At 42.4% G+C, this 23,840-nt stretch overlaps 1 protein-coding gene across 5 annotated transcripts in view; it reads right to left on the reverse strand.

Moving 5' to 3' along the window:
• Positions 1–278: 278 nt before the first annotated feature.
• LOC141107694 (cytochrome P450 2C18-like) overlaps positions 279–23,840 on the reverse strand; it is a 137,686-nt gene continuing 114,124 nt past the window's right edge. For 2 of the 5 annotated variants that reach the window (XM_073598605.1, XM_073598606.1), the window contains exons 8-10: positions 8,813–9,000; positions 2,270–2,411; positions 282–2,178 (exon numbers count right to left, since the gene is read on the reverse strand). In XM_073598605.1, the coding sequence (XP_073454706.1) occupies positions 1,997–2,178; positions 2,270–2,411; positions 8,813–9,000 (512 nt within the window). In that variant the 3' untranslated portion in view covers positions 282–1,996. Of the gene's footprint in view, positions 2,179–2,269; positions 2,412–8,812; positions 9,001–23,840 lie in introns of all 5 variants that reach the window. The other 3 variants (XM_073598604.1, XM_073598603.1, XM_073598607.1) reach the window with 2 other exon arrangements.

Consider the following 23,840-nt stretch of genomic DNA (forward strand, 5'->3'; position numbering starts at 1 on the left):
CACATGGTACAGTACCAATTCCACTGGCCCTGTACCCAGCTCTGTGATCTGCTGTATCCAATGAACAAACTACTGCTAAGATCCCCTGACCCCACTCTGTGGGTCTCCTGGCATTTCTCTGTGAAACTGAGACCAAAAACAGATTTTAGTGATCAACTCTACAAGACTCATGAGAGGAAACAGTGCTGGCTGGAAATATGCAGCTCTTGGTTACATGTGTGATTTCCATGCTTGGTCTCAGCAAGTACATGGTACAGTACCAATTCCACTGGCCCTGTACCCAGCTCTGTGATCTGCTGTATCCAATGAACAAACTACTCTGTGGGTCTCGTGGCATTTCTCTGTGAAACTGAGACAAAAACTGATTTTAGTGAACTCTACAAGACTCCTGAAGAAATTAATGAAAGGTCAATGAAACCTGTTGAGTCTTTTCTTATTACATATTCCGCCACAATATGTAATAATATAAAATTGCAAAATCTGCAGTTGATTGCAGTGGAGATAATAATATACAGATGTAGCGATATAAGCTGGGAAATGTTATTGGGTAGATTTTTAAGGATATGTCTGGTGAGCTTGGCTGTTTTAAATTGTGTACAATAAAGTTATGTTTATATTGAATTATACAGTATAGGAGTGTTAAATGGTACCACTTAAAAATAACAGGTAAGCAAAGTGTGGTACTTGGTTGACAATGATAAATGGACCAGGGTACTAACCCTTCCCTGCTCTTCCTAAAGCAAAAAAAGACGTGTTATATTCTAAGAAAAGAGTTAGAAACATGTTGGATGATCTACTTTAGTTGCCAAAAAAGAAATGTGACCTGGCCACTACTGCAATGACAAAACTCCATCCCTTATATACATATAAAAAATATTTTAAAAAAAGACTTTAAATGAGGGATGTCACTGCAGACAGATATTGCATAGAGTATACGTGTAAATACAGGTACATTTGAATATTCCATAATATGGGGATACACAATGCGTTTGTAGTTAGTAATAAACCATATGCAAAAGAGCTGCCATATATAAAAATACACATACATAACATAATACTGAATAAAATCTCGGTACATAGATAATATATATTATATATGGGCCAATAAATTGGGTAGATATTGGGCCTACCTTGTCAGAGCACTCTAAAAAAACTCACGTTTCATGGCTCTTTACCATTCGTCAGGAGTTAGGTGCAAGGATATATTTTGTATAAATACAAAATATTTGGGTTAATGAATGCTGCTGCAGAATGCTTCTAGATTCCGATAAGCCCCCCGCCTGCAGACTCCCACAACCACCGGGCAAGGGTTGTGGGGAAGAGGCCCTTGTCCCCATCAACATGGGGACAAGGTGTTTTGGGGGGGACCCCAAAACACTCTCCCCATGTTGAAGGCACGTGGCCAAGTACGGTTCAGGAGGCCGTTTTTTTCAATGATTTTTATCTATATTGCTGGGATCCGACAATACATTACAGCCGTGAGCAGTTTTAAATGACATTTTATCCTTTACAAATGTAATTTTGCTGCTCTTATTCATAAAACTATGTAAGGCTGCTATGTAAGCAGCCTAACATAGTGTGGGGCGTGGACTCAGCCCCCTGAGCCATGATTGGCCAAAGGCACCCTGCCTTTAGCCAATCATGGCTCTCACAGTAGAGCGCGCTGTGATTGGCCAAAGCATGCAGGTAAGGTGCATGCTTTGGCCAATCAGCAGCTGTCAATGCACTGTGCACTGACGGTCTCACCGTTCATTATGGGGCGCTCCGCGGGCGCTCAAATTTCCCACAAACGCCCCATAATGTTCTAAATTCGACAAACGGGCGAACACCCGATGTTCGAGTCGAACATACGTTCGACTCGAACATCGGGCTCATCCCTATTATTCGCCCAGTGCACTTGTCTGAATACGCCCGGCCTCTGAATGTTTAGGTTGCAGTAAGAAGTTTGATCTGCATGGACTTGTCTTGGACATCACCAATCAAACAAAAGATGAGATTATCTGGGGACCAAACATATATCATAAGGCCGATGAATAGTGCTGTTACTGTCTGGCAGAGGAGAGATGTCAATATCTGAGGGATCCTCATCAGATTTTAGGTGAAAGTTTTGCAGGATAGTGGTAATAAATAGGAAGAGTTCCATTCTTGCCATTCCTTCTCCAAGGCACATTCTCTTCCCTGTGGGCAGAGGAAACACAAGGCAATCATGATATTGACTGATATGAGAAACAAGATCCCTAACACCTATTTATCCACTCCTACTGTTTACCTGTAGAAAATGGTATGAAAGCCTCCTTCTTCCGAAATCCACCCTTCTCATCTAGGAAATTATTTGGGTTGAATTTGTGAGGGTTCTGAAAGTGTTTTGGATCCTTCAGGACAGAAGTCAGAAGTGGAAAAATGGTGGTGCCCTTCAAGAAGATAAAAGATTACGAAAATATTCTAGATAATAATAATAATAATAATTATACTATTAATAATAATAAATAATAATATAATAAAAAAAAATATAAAAGTTTTCAGGTGACTTAAATAAAACTAAGACCTCCCATAAAAATAAAAGAAAATACCGTATATACTCGAGTATAAGTCAGTTTTTCAGCACATTTTTTTGTGCTGAAAGTGCCCCCCTCGACTTATACTCGAGTCAAGCACTTTTCTGCAGCAAAAAATTTCATTTTCCGAACTGAATTTGGGGCCCCGTATCTCAGGGCCACTTTGTGCTAGGAACCCCAAATTTGGTGTGCAAACCCAGTGGACCACAACATATCAAAAGCTGGGGTTCCTAGCACTAAGTGGCCCTGAGATACGGAGCCCCAAAATCGGTTTGGAAAATGTCATTCTCTGCTGCAGAAAAGTGCTTGACATTTTCTGAACCGATTTTTGGGGCCCTGTATCTCGGGGACACTTGGTGCTAGAAACCCCAGCTTTGGATATGTTATGGTGCTAGTTCCACTGAGTTTGCACACCAAATTTGGGGTTCCTAGCACTAAGTGGCCCCGAGATACGGGGCCTCACAATCGGTCAACTGTGTCCATCTGCAGCAATGTCATTTCGGGGCCATTTGGGTTCAGAGACCCCAAATTTTGACTGCAGCTAGGGGGCATCTAGGAACCCTTAACTACCAAGTTTGAAGTTCGGGGGACCTATGGCTGCAAATGGGCACAGTGAGGCATGCAAATGGGCACAGTGAGGCTGCAAATGGGCATTGTTGACCCTCTTTTTCACTTACAGTAGCTGTGCATTTCTCACTCTCGTCTTATACTCGGGTCACTAAGTTTTTCCCATTTTTTTGTGGTAAATTAGGGCCTCGACTTATACTCGGAACGACTTATACTCGAGTATATACGGTATGTATTTTAGCTGAACACCAGTATTTAAAAAGAAATACAGTGCCTTGAAAAAATATTCATACCACTTGAAATTTTCCACATTTTTTCCTTGTCAAAAGAAGTTTATTGAGTATACAATGTTATAAAGATACATAAAGTAAGTATACAAGGATCTATAAAGTAAGCTCATTGTTTTACAGTAGGGTTTATATAGGTAAATATCATGAAATTTCAAATATTAAACATTGGGTTCACGTAAACCTAAATAAAGATATATATCATTTCCTTAGTTACTTTTGTAGGTATTTAAATGATTTATACCTACTATACATATTGTTTACAAGTAGAGTGTATATAGGTCAAATAAATTCTGATAATGAGCTTTAATCGTAAGGTGGAGAAAAGGAAAGAGAAAGAAGAAAAAGGGTTGAAAGGTAGAGGTATGGTCCACAAGGTTGTCCCGCTCGTCAGGTTATTATTCTTTTTAGTTCTCTTTGAAGCCTTAGAATGGGTGTCTCTGTAAGTCATTTAATCTGTTACCATGGCAACAGGACAGAGTCATTGAAGTTTGACAGGAACTGTTGTTTTATCCAAGGATGCCAAAGTTTTTCAAATTTTGGAATTTGATTTTGATCGATGGCTACCATCTTAGCATGGGACATTGTATTATTCATTCTGTGAATTGTTTCTGCTAGTACCAATGTAGGAGATTTCCATGCCTTGGCCACTGTTTGTTTTGCAGCCGTTATTAGTTGGATCATAAGTTTGAATTGAGAGAGTGTTAACCATTCCGGTTTTAGATTAAGTAAAGTTAAATATGGATCTGGTTGTATTATTTTTTTAAATATTTTAGATGCAATCACGAAGACTTCCTTCCAGAAGGTTTGGATTACTGGGCACGTCCACCATATGTGTAAATATGTGCCTATTTCTGGGCATCCTCGAAAACAAAGAGCTGAGGTATTAGGTGAATATTTTGCCACTCTAGCGGGTACAAGGTACCAGCGAGTTAGGACTTTATAATTTGTCTCCAGTGCTAAGATGTTGGGTGAAGATGACTTAGATGTGAGCCATATGTTAGACCAGTCCGTGTCTTCTAAAGTTCGTCCCAGGTCCTCCTCCCACCTCTGAACGTAAGAGGGTCTATTAAGATTTGCTACTCCATATAATTGATTATAAAGTGATGAAATTGTACCTTTAGCAAATGGATCTTTTGTACAGATTGATTCAAAAATGGATAATTGGGATAATGGTGTATCCCCCTTTAGGAATGGTGTATAGAAATTTTTGATTTGGAGATATCTAAATATCTCAGAGTTTGGTAGATCATATTTTTCTCTAAGCGATGGGAATGAAACGAATGATTTAGATGCTATGAAGTCATTTAGTGTCTGAATGCCTGATGTTGTCCAAGCTTTAAAAGAATTTGGGTAGATCCATGCTGGATAAAAGGCCGGATTTCTGATAAAAGAAAGGAGAGGATTGTGTGGAGATTGTAACTAATATTTGGTTTTTAGTTTATCCCAGAGAGATAAGAAGTGTTTAGTTATGGGATTATGAATTTTAAAGCGCTCTTTAGGATCAAGCCATAATAAATTTGATATTAATAGAGGGTCATTTTCTGAAGCCTCTATAAGTACCCATAATGGGATTTTCTGTTTTGCATGGTATTTGGACAGACTGGCCAAATGTGCTGCTCTGTAGTAGTTAGTAAAATTAGGGTATCCCAGGCCTCCTTTATTTTTGGGAAGATGTAGTGTGTGTATAGGTATACGTGGTTTAGAAGAGCCCCATATAAACGAAGTTGCTCTTTTTTGTACTATTCTCAAAAAATAGGAAGGAATTGGAATAGGGAGGACTCTGAATAGATAAAGCAATTTGGGTAGAATAGTCATTTTGATTGCATTAATCTTCCCTATCCAGGATAAAGGAAGTTGCGACCATTGTTTTATTAGATTTGTGATCTGTCTTAATACAGGAGGATAATTGGTTGAGAATAAGTCAGAATGAGATGCTGTTAAATGAATTCCAAGATATGGGATTGATTTTTCTGCCCATGTGAATGGGAGTGCAGCCCTAACCGGGATCAATTCCATGTTTGTGAGTGAAATATTAAGCACTAGGCATTTCTTAGGATTAATCATAAGGCCGGATAGGGCTGCAAATACATCAAGAGCTGGTATTAAGTTAGGACCAGAGACCTGTGGTGATGATAGAAAAAGTAATATATCGTCTGCAAATATACATAATTTGTGTGTAATACCTCCTACTTCAATGCCAGTTATAGTTTGGTTTGTTCTGATGTATTGGGCCATGGGTTCGAGTATAAGGGCAAATAATAAGGGAGATAATGGGCAACCCTGTCGGGTACCTCTTTCGATATTAAAGGCTTCAGATTTGTATCCAGCATATTTTATATAGGCTTTGGGTTTATTATATAATGCTTTGATCCATGTTAAAAAGTGGGGTCCAAAACCCCATTTTTGTAATGAATATTGCATATATTGCCAGGATACTGTGTCAAATGCCCTCTTAATATCGAGAGATAGAAAACATAAAGGGATTTTCCGTTTTTTAGCAATATGTGCCAATAACACTGCCCTGCGTATATTATCGCCTGCCTGTCTATTTGGCATGAAGCCTACTTGATCTCTATGTATTAATTTTCCTATAATGCTATTGAGGCGTTTTGCTATTATTTTTGCTAAGTTTTAGTGTTTCTTGCCGAAAAGAATGTCCATCTAGAAGTTTGTTATAAGTTTCAGTGAGAATGGGAGAGAGTATTTCTGAGAATGTTTTATAGTATAAAGCCGAGTAGCCGTCTGGGCCTGGTCTTTTGTTAAGTTTTAGGTCTTTTATGGCGTTAGCAACTTCATCTATAATTATAGGCTCATCCAAACTGCTTTTTTGATTCTGAGATAACTCAGGTAAGGTTATTTTTGAGAAGAAGGATTCAGCCTCTGTAGGATTAAATTCATTGTTTGTCTTGTATAAAGTTGCGAGATGTGAGTGAAATTTATGGACTATTTTAACTGGATTACAAGTGTAAACATTTTTTGATAATTTCAAACGTATTGGTTTGAAAGATTTGTTAGTTGAATTTAATGCCCGAGCCAAATATGTACCTGGTTTGTTTGTATTCATGTAGAAATTGTGTTTGGAGCGTTTGAAGGATTTATCAACTGACTCAGTGAGAAATAGATCGTATTCCAATCTAGATTTTTCCAGATGAGATTTTGTACTCTGAGATGGATTATCTTGAAATGATATGTAGGCTGCATTAAAATTGAGTTCTAGTTTTTTTGCTAGATTTTTGCGTTCCCGTTTAAATAGTGCCATTTGTCTTTGTATTGTACCACGCAAGACAGGCTTATGAGCTTCCCACAGTGTTATTGGGGAGATGTCTGTTGTATTATTAATTGATATGTATTCCTTTAAAGCTTGTTCAATGGCCATCTGATGTAGTGGGTGTTTGAGCATTATGTCCGGTAAGTACCATGTTGGGTCATGCGCTTTTGGTATGGCTGAGGCTATAGTAGTGTATACTGCATTATGGTCAGACCACGGAATCGGAATTATATCTGATGCAATAATTTCTGGTATCATTCCTATTGTTAGAAAAATATGATCTATTCTGGTGAAGGTTTGATGAGGGTGCGAGAAATAAGTGAATTTCTTTTTCATTGAGTTACTTTCTCTCCACGAATCTACCAGATTGTATTTGGAAAGAAGTTGAGAAAAGGGTAATCTAGAGGTTATTTTGGATGGTGTAAATTTCCACATTTTTTCATGTTACAACCAAAAACGTAAATGTATTTTATTGGGATTTTATGTGATAGACCAACAAAAAGTGGCACATAATTGTGAAGTGGAAGGAAAATGATAAATGTTTTTCAAATTTTTTTTAACAAATAAATATTTGAAAGCATGCATTTGTTTTCATCCCCATGTCAATAATTTGTAGAACCAACTTTCGCTGCAATTACAGCTCCAAGTCTTTTTTGGGGATGTTCCTACCAGCTTTGCACATCTAGAGAGTGACATTTTTGCCCATTCTTCTTTGCAAAATTGCTCAAGCTCTGTCAGATTGGATGGGGAGCATCTGTGAACAGCAATTTTCAAATCTTACCACAGATTCTCAATTGGTTTTAGGTCTGGATTTTGCCTGGGCCATTCTAACACATGAATATGGTGGACGGCCATGTCTTGGTAGGTTTGCAGTTGTGCCATAATCTTTCCATTTTCACATGATGGAATGAACAGTGCTTCGTGAGATGTTCAAAGCTTGGATATTTTTTTATAACCTAACCCTCCTTTAAACTTCTCTACAACTTTATCCCTGACCTGTCTGGTGTGGTCTTCTAACAAAGTGCTGAGGGCTTCACAGAACAGCTGTATTTATACTGAGATACAATTACACACTAGACATGTGCACACTGAAATATTTTGTTTCGGAATTTCGTTTTCGTCTGAAAAATAAATTTATTTCATTACTCCTGAAATTCGTTTTTATTTATTTCGTTTTTCAATAAAAATTGCAATCATCCGAAAATCCAAATTAAGGTCGAATCTGTCATTGAAGACTTATGGTGTCTGTCGAATGTTCTAAGAAGATTCGACGGAACAGCTAAACTGTACGACGCTGTATAGTTTACCTGCTCCGTCGAATCTTCTTAGAGCTTTCAACAGACACCATAAGCCAAAGTATGTGTGTACTTAGTTCTAGCTATTTTACTGCTCCTTCTCTTTGGTTACAATCAGCCAATAACATTCATCATCATCATTATTTTTATTTATCTTTTCTCCCCTACGTCGAATCTTTTCTCCCCTACGTCAAATCTTTTCCCTCTATGTCGAATCTTTTCTCTCTATGTAGAATAATCTTGGACTAATAGAGTTAAGCTTAGGTACATTCGACCACAGGTTTGATGGACACAGATTGTTATTGTCATCATCATGTCAAATCTCCTATCTAAATCGAACTGTTGTAGCAATGAAAACGAAAATAAAGCATTTGTTTATGTCGGATCTTTCATTTTTCGGATTCTGCATTTTCGTTATCGTTTATTAAAACGATAACGAAAATACCTAAAATTCAGACGAAAATGCATTCAGACAAAAACGAATGTCATCATGCCCCAGTGAACCCCATCATGGTTTTTACATACTGCTGGTTCATCTGCAGGTTCTTCCTGGTGTGCTCCCTGGTATACTTCCTGGATCATGGTATCTGACATCACATCTACCTAGAAAGGTCTGCTGTAACACCACTGACCACCTGGTATGCTGCCATCTACAGGAGACTTGACAGATGTACTTGCATAATCGTATTACATGTAAGTGCAATATATAATATTCATTATTATTATGTTTGCAAGCTACCACAGTGCAGATCCCAGATCTTTGACTATCATAAAATTCAAACCCCACAAGGTTACACACAGTGCAGCTTGAAATACAAAGATATAACTTTTTTTAACCTTGGGGATGGTGTAACCTCGGAACACGATAGTCTTAGCAGTTGCATGTGGTACACTCATGGGCAAGACATCTGTAATCCTTTGTGTTTCATGGATCACAGCATCTGTATATGGCATCTTGCTTCGATCCTCCACGTATGGACAGCGGTTGTGGCCAATCACATGGTCAATTTCTTCTTGCACTTTAGCTGAGTAAAAAGGATTCATTGTTTATTGAAAGCTTTTTTTAAAACTTTTTGCTCACCAAAAACATGCAGCAATAGGTGTGACTACCTTTGACTTCAAACCAGCATCATTTCTTACACTTGCACACTTTGTAGACTTGCACAAAGTCAGGGATTTTCTAGGATTAGGCCGGGTACACACTGGTGCGACACGACACTCGTCCTACTTTGGATCCGAATTTGACCTGCGACTTGAAGTCAGAAACGCATTCGACTTCAATGAACAGGGTTCCGACTTTACCAGGCACTGTCTGGTATGAATCTTAAGGGGGAACCCACGCCAAATTTTAAATAAAAAACCGACATGGGTTCCCCCTCTAAGAGCATACCAGGCCCTTCGGTCTGGTATGGATTTTAAGGGGAACCCCCTACGCCGAAAAAACGGCAAGGGGGTCCCCCCCAAAGTCATTACCAGACCCTTATCCGAGCACGCAGCCTGGCCGGTCAGGAAAGGGGGTGGGGACGAGCGAGCGCCCCCCCCTCCTGAACCATACCAGGCCGCATGCCCTCAACATGGGGGGGTGGGTGCTTTGGGGCAGGGGGGTGCCCATGTTGATGAGGACAAGGGCCTTTTCCCGACAAGACTGGCTGTCCTCCCCACCCTATGTGAATAAGTATGGAGTACATTGTACCGGGGCATGATGGGGCGCTGACGTCATAAGGGGCGGGGTTACAGGGTGACATCACCCGGTGCCCACACCCCATGCCTATCTAAGTCGTTGCGGACCGCGCATACAGCATTACAGAGGGAGAGAGCATCGTGTCAACATCGGAAGAAGAGATGAGGGAAGAAGACGACAGAGAAGACCGGGCCACCGCTAGCAACAGAGCGGGCAAAAGAGCAGAAGATAGCGGAGGAGCCTGGAAGAAGATACCAGAGAGCAGGAGAAGAGGCCGGAGAGAGCGGAGAAGTTGGAAGAGACCCCCGGAGCTGCCTAATAAATTACTTTAAAAACCTGTCCAATGTGTTTTTTTTATTGATACTTTTTTCCCCCAGGTGACTGGGTAGGGGTATGATGTACCCCATACTCATTCACATAGGGTGGGGGGCCGGGATCTGAGGGTCCCCTTATTAAAGGGGGCTCCCGGATTCCGATAAGCCCCCCGCCCGCAGACCCCGACAAACAACGGCCAGGGTTGTCGGGAAGAGGCCCTTGTCCTCATCAACATGGGGACAAGGTGCTTTGGGTTGGGGGGGTCGCAGGGTGCCCCCCCTGCCCCAAAGCACCCACCCCCCATGTTGAGGGCATGCAACCTGGTACGGTTCAGGAGGGGGGGCGCTCACTCGTCCCCACCCCCTTTCCTGACCAGCAGGGCTGCGTGCTCAGATAAGGGTCTGGTATGGATTTTGGGGGACCCCCACGCCATTTTTCGGCGTAGGGGGTTCCCCTTAAAATCCATACCAGACCCAAGGGCCTGGTATGCTCTTGGAGGGGGAACCCATGCCGGTTTTTCATTTAAAATTCTGCGTGGAATTCCCCCTCAAGATCATCAGAGCACAAGTTGCATGCCAAAGTCGGATCAGGCAAGACGGCGTTCCAGCTTTGATCCAACTTCAATGATATTCAATGGGCTGAAGTGGGATCAAAGTCGGACCAAAGTAGTGCAGGGAGCATTTTCAAAGTCGGGCCAACATGTGTCAGACCAATTAAGACGGCTCCCATAGGGAAACATTGAGCTCCCAATGTCGGAGCGTTTGTCGCACCAGTGTGAACCCGGCCTTAGAGTAACGTGTATAATTAACAGTTATACCAAGCAGGTGTTAATTATCATCAATTTCATAAGGTGGCTGAATCATTCATTAACTGAAGCAGAAACAGCTGTGTAGGAGGTTTAAGACTGGATGAAAAACAGCCAAACTGCTACTAAGGTAAGGTTATGGAAGACAATTTCATGTGACAGATCATATACCATGGCAAGACTGAGCACAGCAACAAGACACATGGTAGTTTTACTGCATCAACAAGGTCTCTACCAGGCAAATATTTTAAAGCATAAGAGAAAACAAGGCGCCTAGGCCTAGTGCATTATCCTTGATACATGTTTTTATCAGGTAAAAAGAAGGTGAATGTACTCACAAACCAGTACTTGTGCCATGGTTAAAACATAAAAAACATCCGCTCATGTCCGTGTGGGAAGATCCACTATACTTTTAGACACATCGGCTAACGCGTTTCGAGGTAACCCTCTTCCTCAGAGCCTCGTCTAGATGTACAGGTATGGAACTTAGCAGGATCCTGATCTGCAGTAGTCTTGTCCAGTGCTGCTTTCCCTGGGATCCTCTGTATGTTCCTCAGGAGTACCCTGAGGCCACCCAGTTGTGTGGCAATAGCAAATTAATATTCGCTATTGTCTTCCTGATTCCCCTTCCGGCCAAACAGGAAGCTAGTTCTGAGACCCGAGGAGGAGAAGCAACTGTATTGGCCACCGAACAGAGCGAAGGAGGGAAGCCACCAAGGAGGAAGCTGCCATGAAGCCCGAGACACAGGGTGAAGCCGGCGAGGAGGACCCAGATGGGGTAAGTGTTGGGCCGACCGACTGGGAGGTGGGTGATGGTGGTATAAGTAGTGTGGGGCCGACCGACTGGGATATCTTGTTTGCCGCCCCCCCCAAAAAAAAATATACAGCACCAGCCGCCACTGCCTGCAATGATTAACAGACTTTATGTTGCCCTGGCATAACGCCTTACCCAAAGAGTCATAGCTTCCATTCTGGAGCAAGAAATGTTTCAGGGTTTCTATTCCAATCTGTTCAGCATTTTCAAAGCAAAAGGTGGCATTCACTCAATTCTTTCCTTTATGTTAAAACGTTCAATTTGGAATTTACAATACCTGATCAATCTTTGCTTCCCTCCTTCCGTAAGGATTTCTGGCCTTGGGTGACATCAAGAATGCCTGTCTTCATGTCACTATCTTTATTTGCACATTGACCCTTCTTGTGTTTGCTGTGGGCATGCAACACTACCAGTTTATTGCCCTTTCTTTTGGGTTGCCCACAGCACCTCAAGTTTTCACCAAGGTGCTGGCTTGTTCTAGTCTTACTACACTCACAGGGTATTTCTGTTCTGGGCTTCCTGGACATCTTTTTACTGTAAGAATAATCAGCACAGACTTTAACAGCTAATGTCCATTGAACTGTTCAGACTCTCCAAAGGTTTAATTGGTCCTAAAGCTTCAGAAATCAGCACTGGAACCAACCCATTGCTTGGAATATCTCCTTCTAGATACTGCTTAGTACGGGGTTCTCCTTCAGGAGAAACTCCTTATTCTCCATTCCCAGGATCAGACGCTGTAGTGCAGGAATCATCCTACTTTCTGCTTTTGCATGAGAGTTCTGGGTTTAATGATGGCCTCCTTCAGGGCAGTCTCCTTCACCCAATTTCACTCCACACTGTTGCTCAATATCCTTGCAATGTGGACAAAAATCTGCAATATCTGTACAATCAGATGTGCCTGACACTCAAGATCAGACTACCCCTGAATTAGTAGCTCATAAACCCTGCCTTGGATTCAGGAAAATTCTTCCTCCCACTGGCCTGGAGGAACCTTTCTATGAATGCTAGCCTGACAGGTTGGGGGGAGTCCTGGACACCATTATGGCACAAGGGACTTGGTCGCCATTGGATGCATGTCTCCCAGTCAGCTACCTCAAGTGATTTAGTTGTTCCTTCAATGCTTAGTATCTCGACTGTACAGTCAACCCACCAGCTTCTAATTGGACAACACCAATAGTGGCATACAGCAATCACCAAGGAGGAACTAGAATTCTCAAAGAGAAGCAGATCGGATTCTGACTTGGATTGAACTTCAGATTCTAGCACTGTTTGCCATGCACAGTTCAGCCATAGAAAAATTAATTGGCACATGGGCTTCCTAAATTAACAACATCTGGAAATGGGTGAATAGTTTTTTCACCCACAGGTATTTCAGATACTATTTTGCAGGTGTGGAATATGAGATATGGACCTCTAGGCTCTTGGGTTCAACAGGAAATGGCAAATTTGCCTGCAAGTCCAGGGTTTCACTGGTTACACCAGTGAATGATTTAATCACTCTGTGGTATTAATTCAAACTGATCTATGCTTTTCCTCCTCTAATGCTCCTCATTCGAGAGGAAGGGCATTCCAGTGATGCTCATAACACCAAGTGGATGTGGCATTCTGACTTCATCAGACTCCTGGACAGACTCTCTTGAAGGCTGTCCCAGACTTTCCAGATCTCTTGTCCCAAGAACCATTTTATCACCCTGCTTCACGATCACTGGATATAACAACATGGCTGTTGAAGCCCAGGTCCTAGGGGTTATGGTTTACATGAAGCTGTTATTCAAATACTCCTGAAAGCTAAAATTCACATTTTGCAAGGTCTATCATTACACTTGGAAAGTGTAGGAACCTTCTTTTTTTTGTGTTTTACAGAGACAAGGTTATCTTAATGTCTAGGGCCTCTTTTCTCTCTAATGTGGTGCCTTCCTTCCATCTTAACCAGAACATTGTAATTTCATTACTTTCTTTCCTGCTACAGTATATCCATATGCGCTTTTCCTCTATTGTTTTTCTGTAGTATGAGCTGTTTGAGTTAATCTCTCAGCCACATAGTTTTTGTGACTGATTCCCTCTTTGTTATTGTTGAGGGCCCTCATTAGGGGTCAACCTGGCTCTTGCTCCACCATTTCTAGGAAGGTTAACATCTCGCCATTCAAGCCTGTCGACTCAATGATAAGGTTCAACATTTACCTGTTAAGGCACATTCTACTAGTTCAACAGATGCCTCTTGAGCATTTCAGCATCAGGCATCTGTTTCCCAGATTCGAAAGGCTGGTCTTCTACTCACACGTTCTCTCAGTTTATCCAGATTGAAATTTAGGCCCCTGCTGATGCAAACTTCAGGAAAGGTACTTCAGGAGCTCTTTGAGCCACAAGTAGTCCCCAGTTTTACTATGTGCTTTGTGGGCATGTTAGCGATATGTCTGCTGTGTTGCCCACCCCTCCGTTGCCTTACTTTGTGATATACCAGTTTCTCAGTATTCCTTGTGATCCTGTGCCCCTTAATGAATAATTAAGAAAACTGAATCTTTGACTCACTCCTTTTGTTGGCATTCATTATGAAGCACAGGTCCCACCCCTTTGTCTTAGGGTCACTTCTACTACTGCTTTTATTATAAAACTGAATAACAGTGGGAGTGGGAGGGGTCATAACACCTGTTCAACAATTTTTTTCCTGCCAGTGTCCAACGCCTCTGAAGTTGGCACCATAACCCAGTGTCTCAGAATTCCTTGAGACCCTGTGTCCCTTAAAAAAAAATCAAAGAAAGGAATTTTATGGTATGTTAAAAAAAAATATTTTCAAAAGATTTAAACAAGTTCCACTCAATGTAAAATAGGTGATGTGGTCATTCGCTCTTAAGCTGGGACCCTCTTTACAGCCTACTAAGTAATTAGACAACTTTAGTATTATATTTTTGTTTATTTTCATTTATGTTACACAATCTGAATCATTGTGTGCAAGAGGAGGAGACTTTCTTGAGGGAATGAAAGAATTGTTTAATAGGTACTGGTGCACGCTCACTGCACCCCTTTTCTGTCCATCTAGGCTGCATGCCTGGATACGTTTTATTTTTTAGGATGACCACATAGCATTCCCACATCTTGTACCCTAGAGCATTTGTGGAGGTCTCTGTGGGAATATTGGAATCTGGAAATCTCCTTTAGAATTAGAGGCCTCCGATATCCAACTCCCGCTCGGTGAATGAGTATGGGGTACACAGCTACTTGTATGGGGTATTACTGCTACTCATTCACAAAAAGTGTCAATAGTAAATAAATACACCTACACCATGAGAAAGTCCCATATTTGAGAAAAAATAATGGAAAAAACAATGGGGTTGATTTACTAAAACTGGAGAGTACACAATCTGATGTAACTATGTGTAGAAACCAATCAACTTCCGTTTTTTTTTGTCAAAGCTTAATTGAACAAGCTGAAGTTAGAGGCACAGCTGCACCACATGTTGCTTTCTCCGGTTTTAATAAATAAGCCCCAATGTCTTCTGATGTAAACCTAATGTCAATCACAATGACGTTTATTTATAATGATTAATGCTGACTGATGTTTTTGACCTCGCTACTACCATCGTAAATAGTAGATTCCTTCAGGCTGCTGTAGGCTAACAAGCCGTCTGGGCATGCTAAGTGAAGTGATTGACCAAATCTGGTCATGACCATGTCTAATCATTGACATCACCCAAGACCTCTGTTGGCCAGGTTGTTTACAAGCAGAAGCCATGGAGGGACTGTATTTTTATGATGGTATTGCGACCGCTACAAAATGACAGATTTCTGGCTGATGTTTATTTAAAAACAAACATCAGCTGAAGGTTTGAGCGGGTGAACTGGCAAAATGTGACCAGTTTTTTCACTTATTCACTGAACTGTGAACAAATGACCAGAAGCAAATCCCTATTGATGACCTTCACAAGACCCCGGAACAAATGAATATTATAACCTAAATTGTAGATAATTGAGGATACCCTACCACTAGTAATAAAGGAAAAATTATAACCCAAACAAGAGGCTGACTGCAATCTGTAGTGAAGAATTTGGCTTACTGTGAAGTTTTAGTGTTGTAAACTATAGGGATATATTGGAAGTATGCAAAGGTAGAAGGTATGGAAACTCTAGTTTATTAAAGGGGGAAGAACTGTCATGTTTTATATTAGTAGATTTATTTTGTATACCAGTGTTTTAAGAAACTAAAATAGCTTCAGATTCATTAGCGTCTATTCCCTTTCTGCAGCTTCTCCACAGTAAATCTGTGTATTGGAGAGAATGCTGTATTGTATTACAGTCTGTGTAATAAATGCAGCTAAGGACACTGTTATAGTATACTTAGGGCCCCTGTCAATGGGCATTGTTTTCCTGCATTTGACATGTGTTTGGAATGTGCATCAAATACAAGTAATATAAGTCATCAAAATGTTATTGATTATAATTAGCCGTACACATCGCAGTTCAGAGGCTGAATTTGACTTGTTTTGTGTTATGATGAAGGCAAAGCAGGTCAAACGCAGTCTTTTCTTCTGTTTTACATTTAACCACATGCATTTGTTTTCAAACCGAAAGAACGCCCTTCAACGTGAACCCTTATTGATGCTAAGGCCAAAAGAGTTTGTTTCTAGGTTTTTTAAAACAGTTGTCTTATTTATATACAGCGCATCCGGAAAGTATTCAGAGCGCATTACTTTTTCCACATTTTGTTATGTTACAGCCTTATTCCTAAATGGATTAAATTCATTATTTTCCTCAAAGTTCTACAAACAATACCCCATAATGACAATGTGAAAGAAGTTTGTTTGAAATCTTTTCAAATTTATTACAAATTAAAAAAAAAAAAACAAAAAAAATCACATGTACATAAGTATTCACAGCCTTTACAAAATACTTTGTTGAAGCGCCTTTGGCACCATTTACAGCCTCAAGTCTTTTTGTGTATGATGCTACAAGCTTGGCACACCTATTTTTTGCCATTTTCTCCAATTCTTCTTTGCAGCACCTCTCAAGCTCCATCAGGTTGGATGGGGAGCGTCGGTTCACAGCCATTTTCAGATCTCTCCAAAGATGTTCAATTGGGTTCAAGTCTGGGCTCTGGCTGGCCACTCAAATACATTCACAGAGCTGTTTCGTAGCCACTCCTTTGTTATTTTGGCTGTGTGCTTAGGGTCGTTGTCCTGTTGGAAGATGAACCGTCGCCCCAGTCTAAGGTCCAGAGAGCTCTGAAGCGAGTTTTTTTCAAGGATGTCTCTGTACATTGCTGCATTCATCTTCCCTCGATCCTGACTAGTCTTCCAGTTCCTGCCACTGGAAAACATCCCCACAGCGTGATGCTGCTGCCACTTCACTGTAGGGATGGTACTGGCCAGGTGATGAGCGGTGCCTGGTTTCCTCCAGACATGACGCTTGCCATTCAGGCCAAAGAGTTCAATCTTTTAAAAGGTAGATTGTGTGACACTATGGTATCCAGCACCTCATCCCTGGAAGATTGGAATAGAAAATAGTGGAATGATTGGGATTATAGCAGTGCTTTTATCAAAGAAATATGCAAAGTTTATATAAAAATATATATTTTTTTTTACACAAAAACAAAAAATAAAGGGTTCAATAAAACATAGAATAAAAACTAATGTCAAAGCGTAATACAAATAGTACTGTTGATCACTGGTATCCATGTATAGGAAGTAATCAGTGCTTGATGTTTTGCCAACATTGGCTTCTTCAGGGGATTTCCACAGACCACCAGTTTTCATATAGCTCAAGAAGACATCAAGAGAAGTCACCAGGTGGGTCCACAAAAAGTTGGAGGGGAGGCTCTGTGCGATCACAGAGGATACATAGGGACCAGGAAAGCTCAACCATAGACAGTGTTTAATGCAGGGGCGTCAGCATGCAGCTGCAATCTCATAGTAAGTGATATAAACACATATGGCCTACTTTCAGAAAGTGCAGGGGTGACCACTGTGATTCTGTGTTGGCAAGAAACGAGTTTGGCTATATGCATGCTAAACTGACTAACCTTTGACTGATGATTTGAAGTTGCCTCTCCTGGTGGACTGGTGGTTTAAGCTCGGAGGCACACCTGGGGCTGAAGAGTCGTTGTGTGTATACCCTTGTGCACTTTTCTGAAAGTGGCCCATATGTGTTTATATCACTTACTATGTGTCAGGGCTGGGCTCAGCCCTTCCTTCTCTGAGCTGGCCGCTCAGCAATCAGCTAATTGCCAGTTATCTCTCCACAGTGACTCACCTGTTGATGATATCCTGCTCATCAGTCCTGCCTTCTTAAGCCGTCCAGTGCAGATGATCTCTGCCTTCGCCTTGGTCACATCTCTAGAGATGCTTTCCTGTGTTAAAGACTTGCTTGGCTGACATTTCTTCTGGCTCCAGATCCTGCTTGCTGTTATACTACGCTGTTCTCTGACGTTTTGGCTTGTCTGACTTTCCGTTCTGGTTCCTGAACTTTGGCTATGTTTTGACTATGTTTACTCTATTTACCTTTTTTTATTATTATTAAACAAGTGTGATTTAACTGTACTTCTGTCTCAGTCTGATTAATGGTTTCTGACAGTAGGCGAAGGCCATGAATTCAGAAGATGCAGTCAATCCATTTGTTGGTAATATTTTTTCCAGATTGGATGAGCAGGATCACCGCATGGATCAGTATGCCATGGCGTTACAAACGCTCCTGAGTCGCACGGCTCACCTGGAATCTCCCACTGTGGCTGTGTTGCACGCAGGCCGTCCCTGCTGCTACTCCAGTCTCTGTGCAGGCACCCGCCTTGAGTATTACCTCTATAAGAGGTATGTTTGGTTCCGCTCTGTTTCTCCAACAATTTGGGGGCGATCCAGTCCAATGCAGAGGGTTTCTCAACCAGGTTGAGATATACTTTGACATGCTGCCCTAGGTGTTTCCCATGGATATAAGCAAAGTAATTTTCGTGATATCTTTGCTTTCTGAGAGAGCCTTGGCCTGGCAAACCCTCTACGGGAGATGCAAAAACCTGTTGTCTTGAGTTACCCTGAGTTTGTAACTTCTTTTAAAACGGTATTTGATGTTCCCGCATGCTCCACTTCTGCTGCCAAGTGCCTCATGTCCATCAGAGTAAGAGAACTGTTGCCGATTACGCCATTGAATGCCGTACTCTGGCAGCAGAGGTTGCGTGGAACAATGAGCCCCTCGTGGCTGCTTTTTCTCATGGTCTCTCAGATACCATCAAGGATAAGATAGCAGCCCGAGATATACCCACTGAGTTGGAGAAGTTAATCACGTTTGCCATCCTCATTGACTCCAGACTCAGAGAAAGACTCTTTTAAGGAGTGCTTGCGGAAACCTCCTGTACATTTGTCTCTGAGCTTTGCAGTCCCACCCTTGCCTCCCTCACCTCCCATGCCTCCTGGTACCGAGTCGGTCAGTGAAGATGAACCCATGCACTTGGGCTTCATGCGTCTATCTGCGGATGAGAGAACCCTTAGGAGGAGGGAGAGATTGTGCCAGGCAGGTCACTTTTTGAAGTCTTGTCCTACCCGTCCAGGGATCGCCCGAACCTTAGGGTCCTGTCACGGACAGACCTTAGGTGGCGTTATTTCGTTATCCTGAAGGATAAGCCCCTGGTTTCAGTTACCCTTTCTTGGGCTGAGTCGTCTGTTGAGATACAGGCTCTAATTAACTCTGGAGCTGCAGGCCTGTTCATTGATGCTGCCTTTGTATCGAAGCACTCGATGCAGCTGCATGACACTCCACTTGCCATTGAGGCTCTTGATGGGTGACCTCTACAGCCTGCCCATGTGACTCATGAGACTGTTCCGTTGTCCATGGCCGTAGGGGCTCTTCACAATGAGATAATCCAATTCCAAGTTATTTCCTCATCTAAGTTTCCACTGGATATAGGTTATCCTTGATTACAGAGGCACAACCCCTCTTTTGATTGGCTCCATGCTGAGGTTCTCTCCTGGTCGCCACAATGCTGTAAGACATGCTTCCAGAAGGTAGCCAAGGTCCTGTGCACCTCTTCACTCTCCTCCCTGCTGGAGGAGTACCGCGATTTTAGCGATGTCTTTGGCAAAGGTCAAGCCGGTAGTTTGCCTCCACATCGGTCATATGATTGCACAATTGACCTTCAACTTGGTGCCATACCCCCTCGTGGCTACGTTTACCCTTTGTCGGTCTTGGAGGATAAGGTCATGGAGGAGTATGTTTCAGACTCACTTTCTCAAGGTTTCATCCGCAAATCCTCATCTCATGCTGTGCTGGTTTCTTCTTTGTGAAGAAGAAGAGCGGTGAACTGAGACCTTGTATTGATTATAGAGGTCTCAATCGTTTCATGATTAAGAATGCCTATCCAATTCTGTTGATTACTGTCAGGGAAATCTAATTGACCAGACTGTGTGGACTGCACAGAGGAGACCAGAAACACATGTAAGTGAAATAATGGTGTTTATTAAACAAGTGATAAATAAAAGGAATATAAACAGTGCAAAACCAACACAACAAACCCACTACAAACAACAATATATACAAGTAAATGGAGATACCGTAATCGTAAACAAGCCAGACCAAGGTCATACACAGGGAAGTCAGCAGATGGGTAAGGACGGGAAACCAGCAGGAAGGGGAGAGGAAGGATGGTAAAGCTGCAGGGTAGGGATCCAGGGGAATCAGGAGGGACAAGAACAGGATGGGCCTGGGATAGGGATCGGATCAGAGCAGAGCAGAGCGGGACAGAACAGGTTCACAATCGGAATACAGGCAGCAAGGTCAAGGCACAGGGAGAAGGATACCAAGGCGAGCATGTGAGGGCTTGCCGGGTATTAATAGGGCTGACTCTAATTGGCTTCAAGTCACACCTGAGCGCAGGAAGTGTTGTCTGCTCCATACTGCCAGGATCCATCCGCTGGTGGACATCAGTACTGCGGCCAAAAGATGAAATGACACCAGCAGGGAAATATTCTCCTGACAGTTCAACACTGCCAGGAGACACCTGCTGGTGGACCCCAGTACTGCATGCCAAATGATATATCTTACCAGCGGATGGACCCTTTCCTGACAATTACGGAGTTATTCAAGGGAGCAATGGATTTCACAAAGCTTGATTTGAGAGGGGCATATAATCTCATGAGGATTAAGGAGGGAGGAGGTTTAATACCAGAACAGGCCATTATGAATACCTCGTAATGCCTTTTGGCTTTTGTAACGCCCCAGCAGTTTTCCAGGAATTTATTAACGATGTCCTCCAAGATTTGTTGCAGTTGTGTGTGGTGGTTTATCTCGACGATATCCTCATATTTTCCAAGTCCCTGGAGAGCCACCACACAGATGTCTTTTGTGTCCTTCAGAAACTAATAAAGAACAATCTCTATTGTAAAAGGAGAAGTGTGAATTCCATCGTGAATAGGTTAAATTCCTGGGTTAAGTAATTTCCACTGCTGGTTTTTCGATGAACCCAGAGAAACTTTCAGCAATCCTACAGTGGCCCTGACCCATGGGTTTACGTCCTCTGCAGCGTTTTCTTGGCTTTGCCAACCATTATCGGAAGTTTATTCATAACTTGTCGTCTCTGGTCAAGTCGCTGACTGATATGACCAGAAAGGACGGTAACTCACAGAGTTGGTCTCCGAAGTCCATTAAGGCCTTTGAGAGTCTCAAGGCTGCTTTTGTTTCTGCTCCTGTGTTGGCACATCCTGATCCTACGTTACCTTTTATCCTTGAGATTGATGCTTCTGAGACTGTAGTTGGCGCCCTTCTGTCTCAACGTCCTACCTCTGAGAGCGCTATGCATCCTTGTGGCTACTTTTCCAAGAAATTGTCACTTGCGGAGTGCAATTATGAGATTGGTGACAATGAGCTGTTAGCGATCATTTTAGCCCTGAAAGAATGGAGACATCTCCTCGAAGGTACCACTGTGCCGGTTCTCATTCTTACTGACCATAAGAATCCAAGGTTCTTTTGTAAATGGCTCTCTCCCAGAAGGGCGTGATGGGCTCTTTTCTTGTCTAGTTTCAATGATATTGTCTCATTCTTATCCGGTACTACAAATGTAAGGGGCTGAAGCTTTGTCACAACAATTTTCCTCCATTTCCAAGATGGAGTCGGTTCAGGTTCCGGTTCTTGTGATTCCTCCTGATCAAATTCTGGTTACGGTTCGCACCAGTCTCACTTCTCCTTTGGGTGACAAAATTCTTGCCGCTCAGGTCCATGCGCCTCCTAAGAAACCTTGTAACCGATGCTTTGTCCCAGAGAGTCTCCGTAATGCCGTGCTCCAGACTTACTATTCTTCCAAGGCTGCTGGCCACCCTGAGAAGAATCAACTCTTTTGGATGATTCCCCAACAATTCTGGTAGCCTAGTCTATGTGCTGATGTAACCGCCTTAGTAGCTGCCTGTTCCATGTCTGCTCAAAATAAGACTCCACGACACCTTCCAGTGGGCCTCCTACAACCCATACCCAATGGAGAGAGGCCCTGGACCCACCTATCTATGGATTTCATTATGGCATTACCCAACTCCCAGGGCAACACAGTTATCCTTATGGTGGTTGACCTTGAAAATGTCTCATTGTATTCCACTTAAGAAGTTGCCCACTTCTAAGGAAATGGCTTCCATTTTTGCTTGGGAGATCTTTTGCTTACATAGGCTACCCAAAGTGATTGTCTCGGGCAGTGGTAGTCAGTTTGTGTCCCGGTTCTGGCGAGCCTTTTGTACACAGTTGGTAATTCAGCTTGCTTTCTCTTCTGCGTATCACCCGCAGTCTAATGGGGCCACAGAATGAGCCAACCAGTCCTTGGAGCAATTCCTACGTTGCCATATTTCTGACCATCATAACAACTGGTCAGAGTTCGCTCACAATAGTGCCTTGAATTCTGCTTCCCAATTGTCCCCATTTATGATGAACTATGGTTTAGAACCTTCCATGTTGCCTGACTCATTTGTTCCGCAGAATATTCCTGCATTAGAGGAGCATCTCTGTGGTCTTTGTTCCACTTAGGCACAAGTCCAGGAGGCTTTGCAACATGCTAATGATAGGTACAGACTCCATGCTGACTGCAGACGCCTGCCTGCGCCTTCCTACCAGGTTGGGGACAGGGTCTGGCTGTCATCTCGCAACGTATTCTTCACAGGATTAACTCAGTGGCTTACGCGTTAGACCTTCCTTCTAATATGCGTATCTCAAATGTATTTAATTTTTCCTTATTAAAACCTTTGGTCTGGAACCGCTTTACCACCTCGGTGCCTCATCCTCACCCTGTACAGGTTGAGAACCATGAGGAGTATGAAGTACAGTCCATTGTTGATTCTCGTAGGTTCCATGGGCGCATACAGTACCTGGTGCATTGGAAAGGGTACAGTCTGGAGGAATGCTCTTGGGTCTCATCCTCAGACGTACATGTCCTTGTCCTCCTCCGTGATTTCCATAGATGTTTTCCCCTCCACCCTGGTGGTCCTCTGAGGGGGAGGGGTCATTAAGGAGGGGGTACTGTCAGGGCTGGGCTCAGCCCTTCCTTCTCTGAGCTGGCCGCTCACCTGTCGGCTAATTGCCAGCGCCTATCTCTCCACAGTGACTCACCTGTTGATGATATCCTGCTCGTCATTCCTGACTACTTAAGCACACATCTCTAGAGACGCTCTCCTGTGTTCCTGTTAAAGACTTGCTTGGCTGACATTCCTTCTGGCTTCAGATCCTGCTTGCTATTCTACTATGCTTTTCTCTGGCTCCCTGACGTTTTGGCTTGTCTGACTATCCGTTCCTGAACTCTGGCTATGTTTTGACTACGTTTACTCGGTTTACCTTTTTTTGTTATTATTAAACAAGTGTGACAAGTTAACTGTACTTCTGTCTCACTCTGATTCATGGTTTCTGACACTATGAGATTGTAGCTGCATGCTGATGCCCCTACATTAAACCCTGTCTATGGCTGAGCTTTCCTGGTCCCTATTTATCCCCTGTGATCGCACAGAGCCTCCCCTCCAACTTTTTGTGGACCCACCCGGTGACTTCTCTTGGTCTCTCCTTGAGCTATATAAAAACTGGTGGTCTGTGGAAATCCCCTGAAGAGGCCAATGTTGGTGAAACATGTTGGGATAAGATATCAAGCACTGATCACTTCCTATACAGTACATGGATTCCAGTGATCAACAATACTAATTGTATTATGCTTTGCCATTAGTTTTTATCCTATGTCTTATTGGAACCCTTTATTTTTTGTGTTTGTGTTAAAAAAAATATATATATTTTTTTATATAAACTTTGTATATTTCTT

This window comes from Aquarana catesbeiana, linkage group LG09 (genome assembly GCF_042186555.1).
Source record: "Aquarana catesbeiana isolate 2022-GZ linkage group LG09, ASM4218655v1, whole genome shotgun sequence".
NCBI classification, from domain to species: Eukaryota; Metazoa; Chordata; class Amphibia; order Anura; family Ranidae; genus Aquarana; species Aquarana catesbeiana.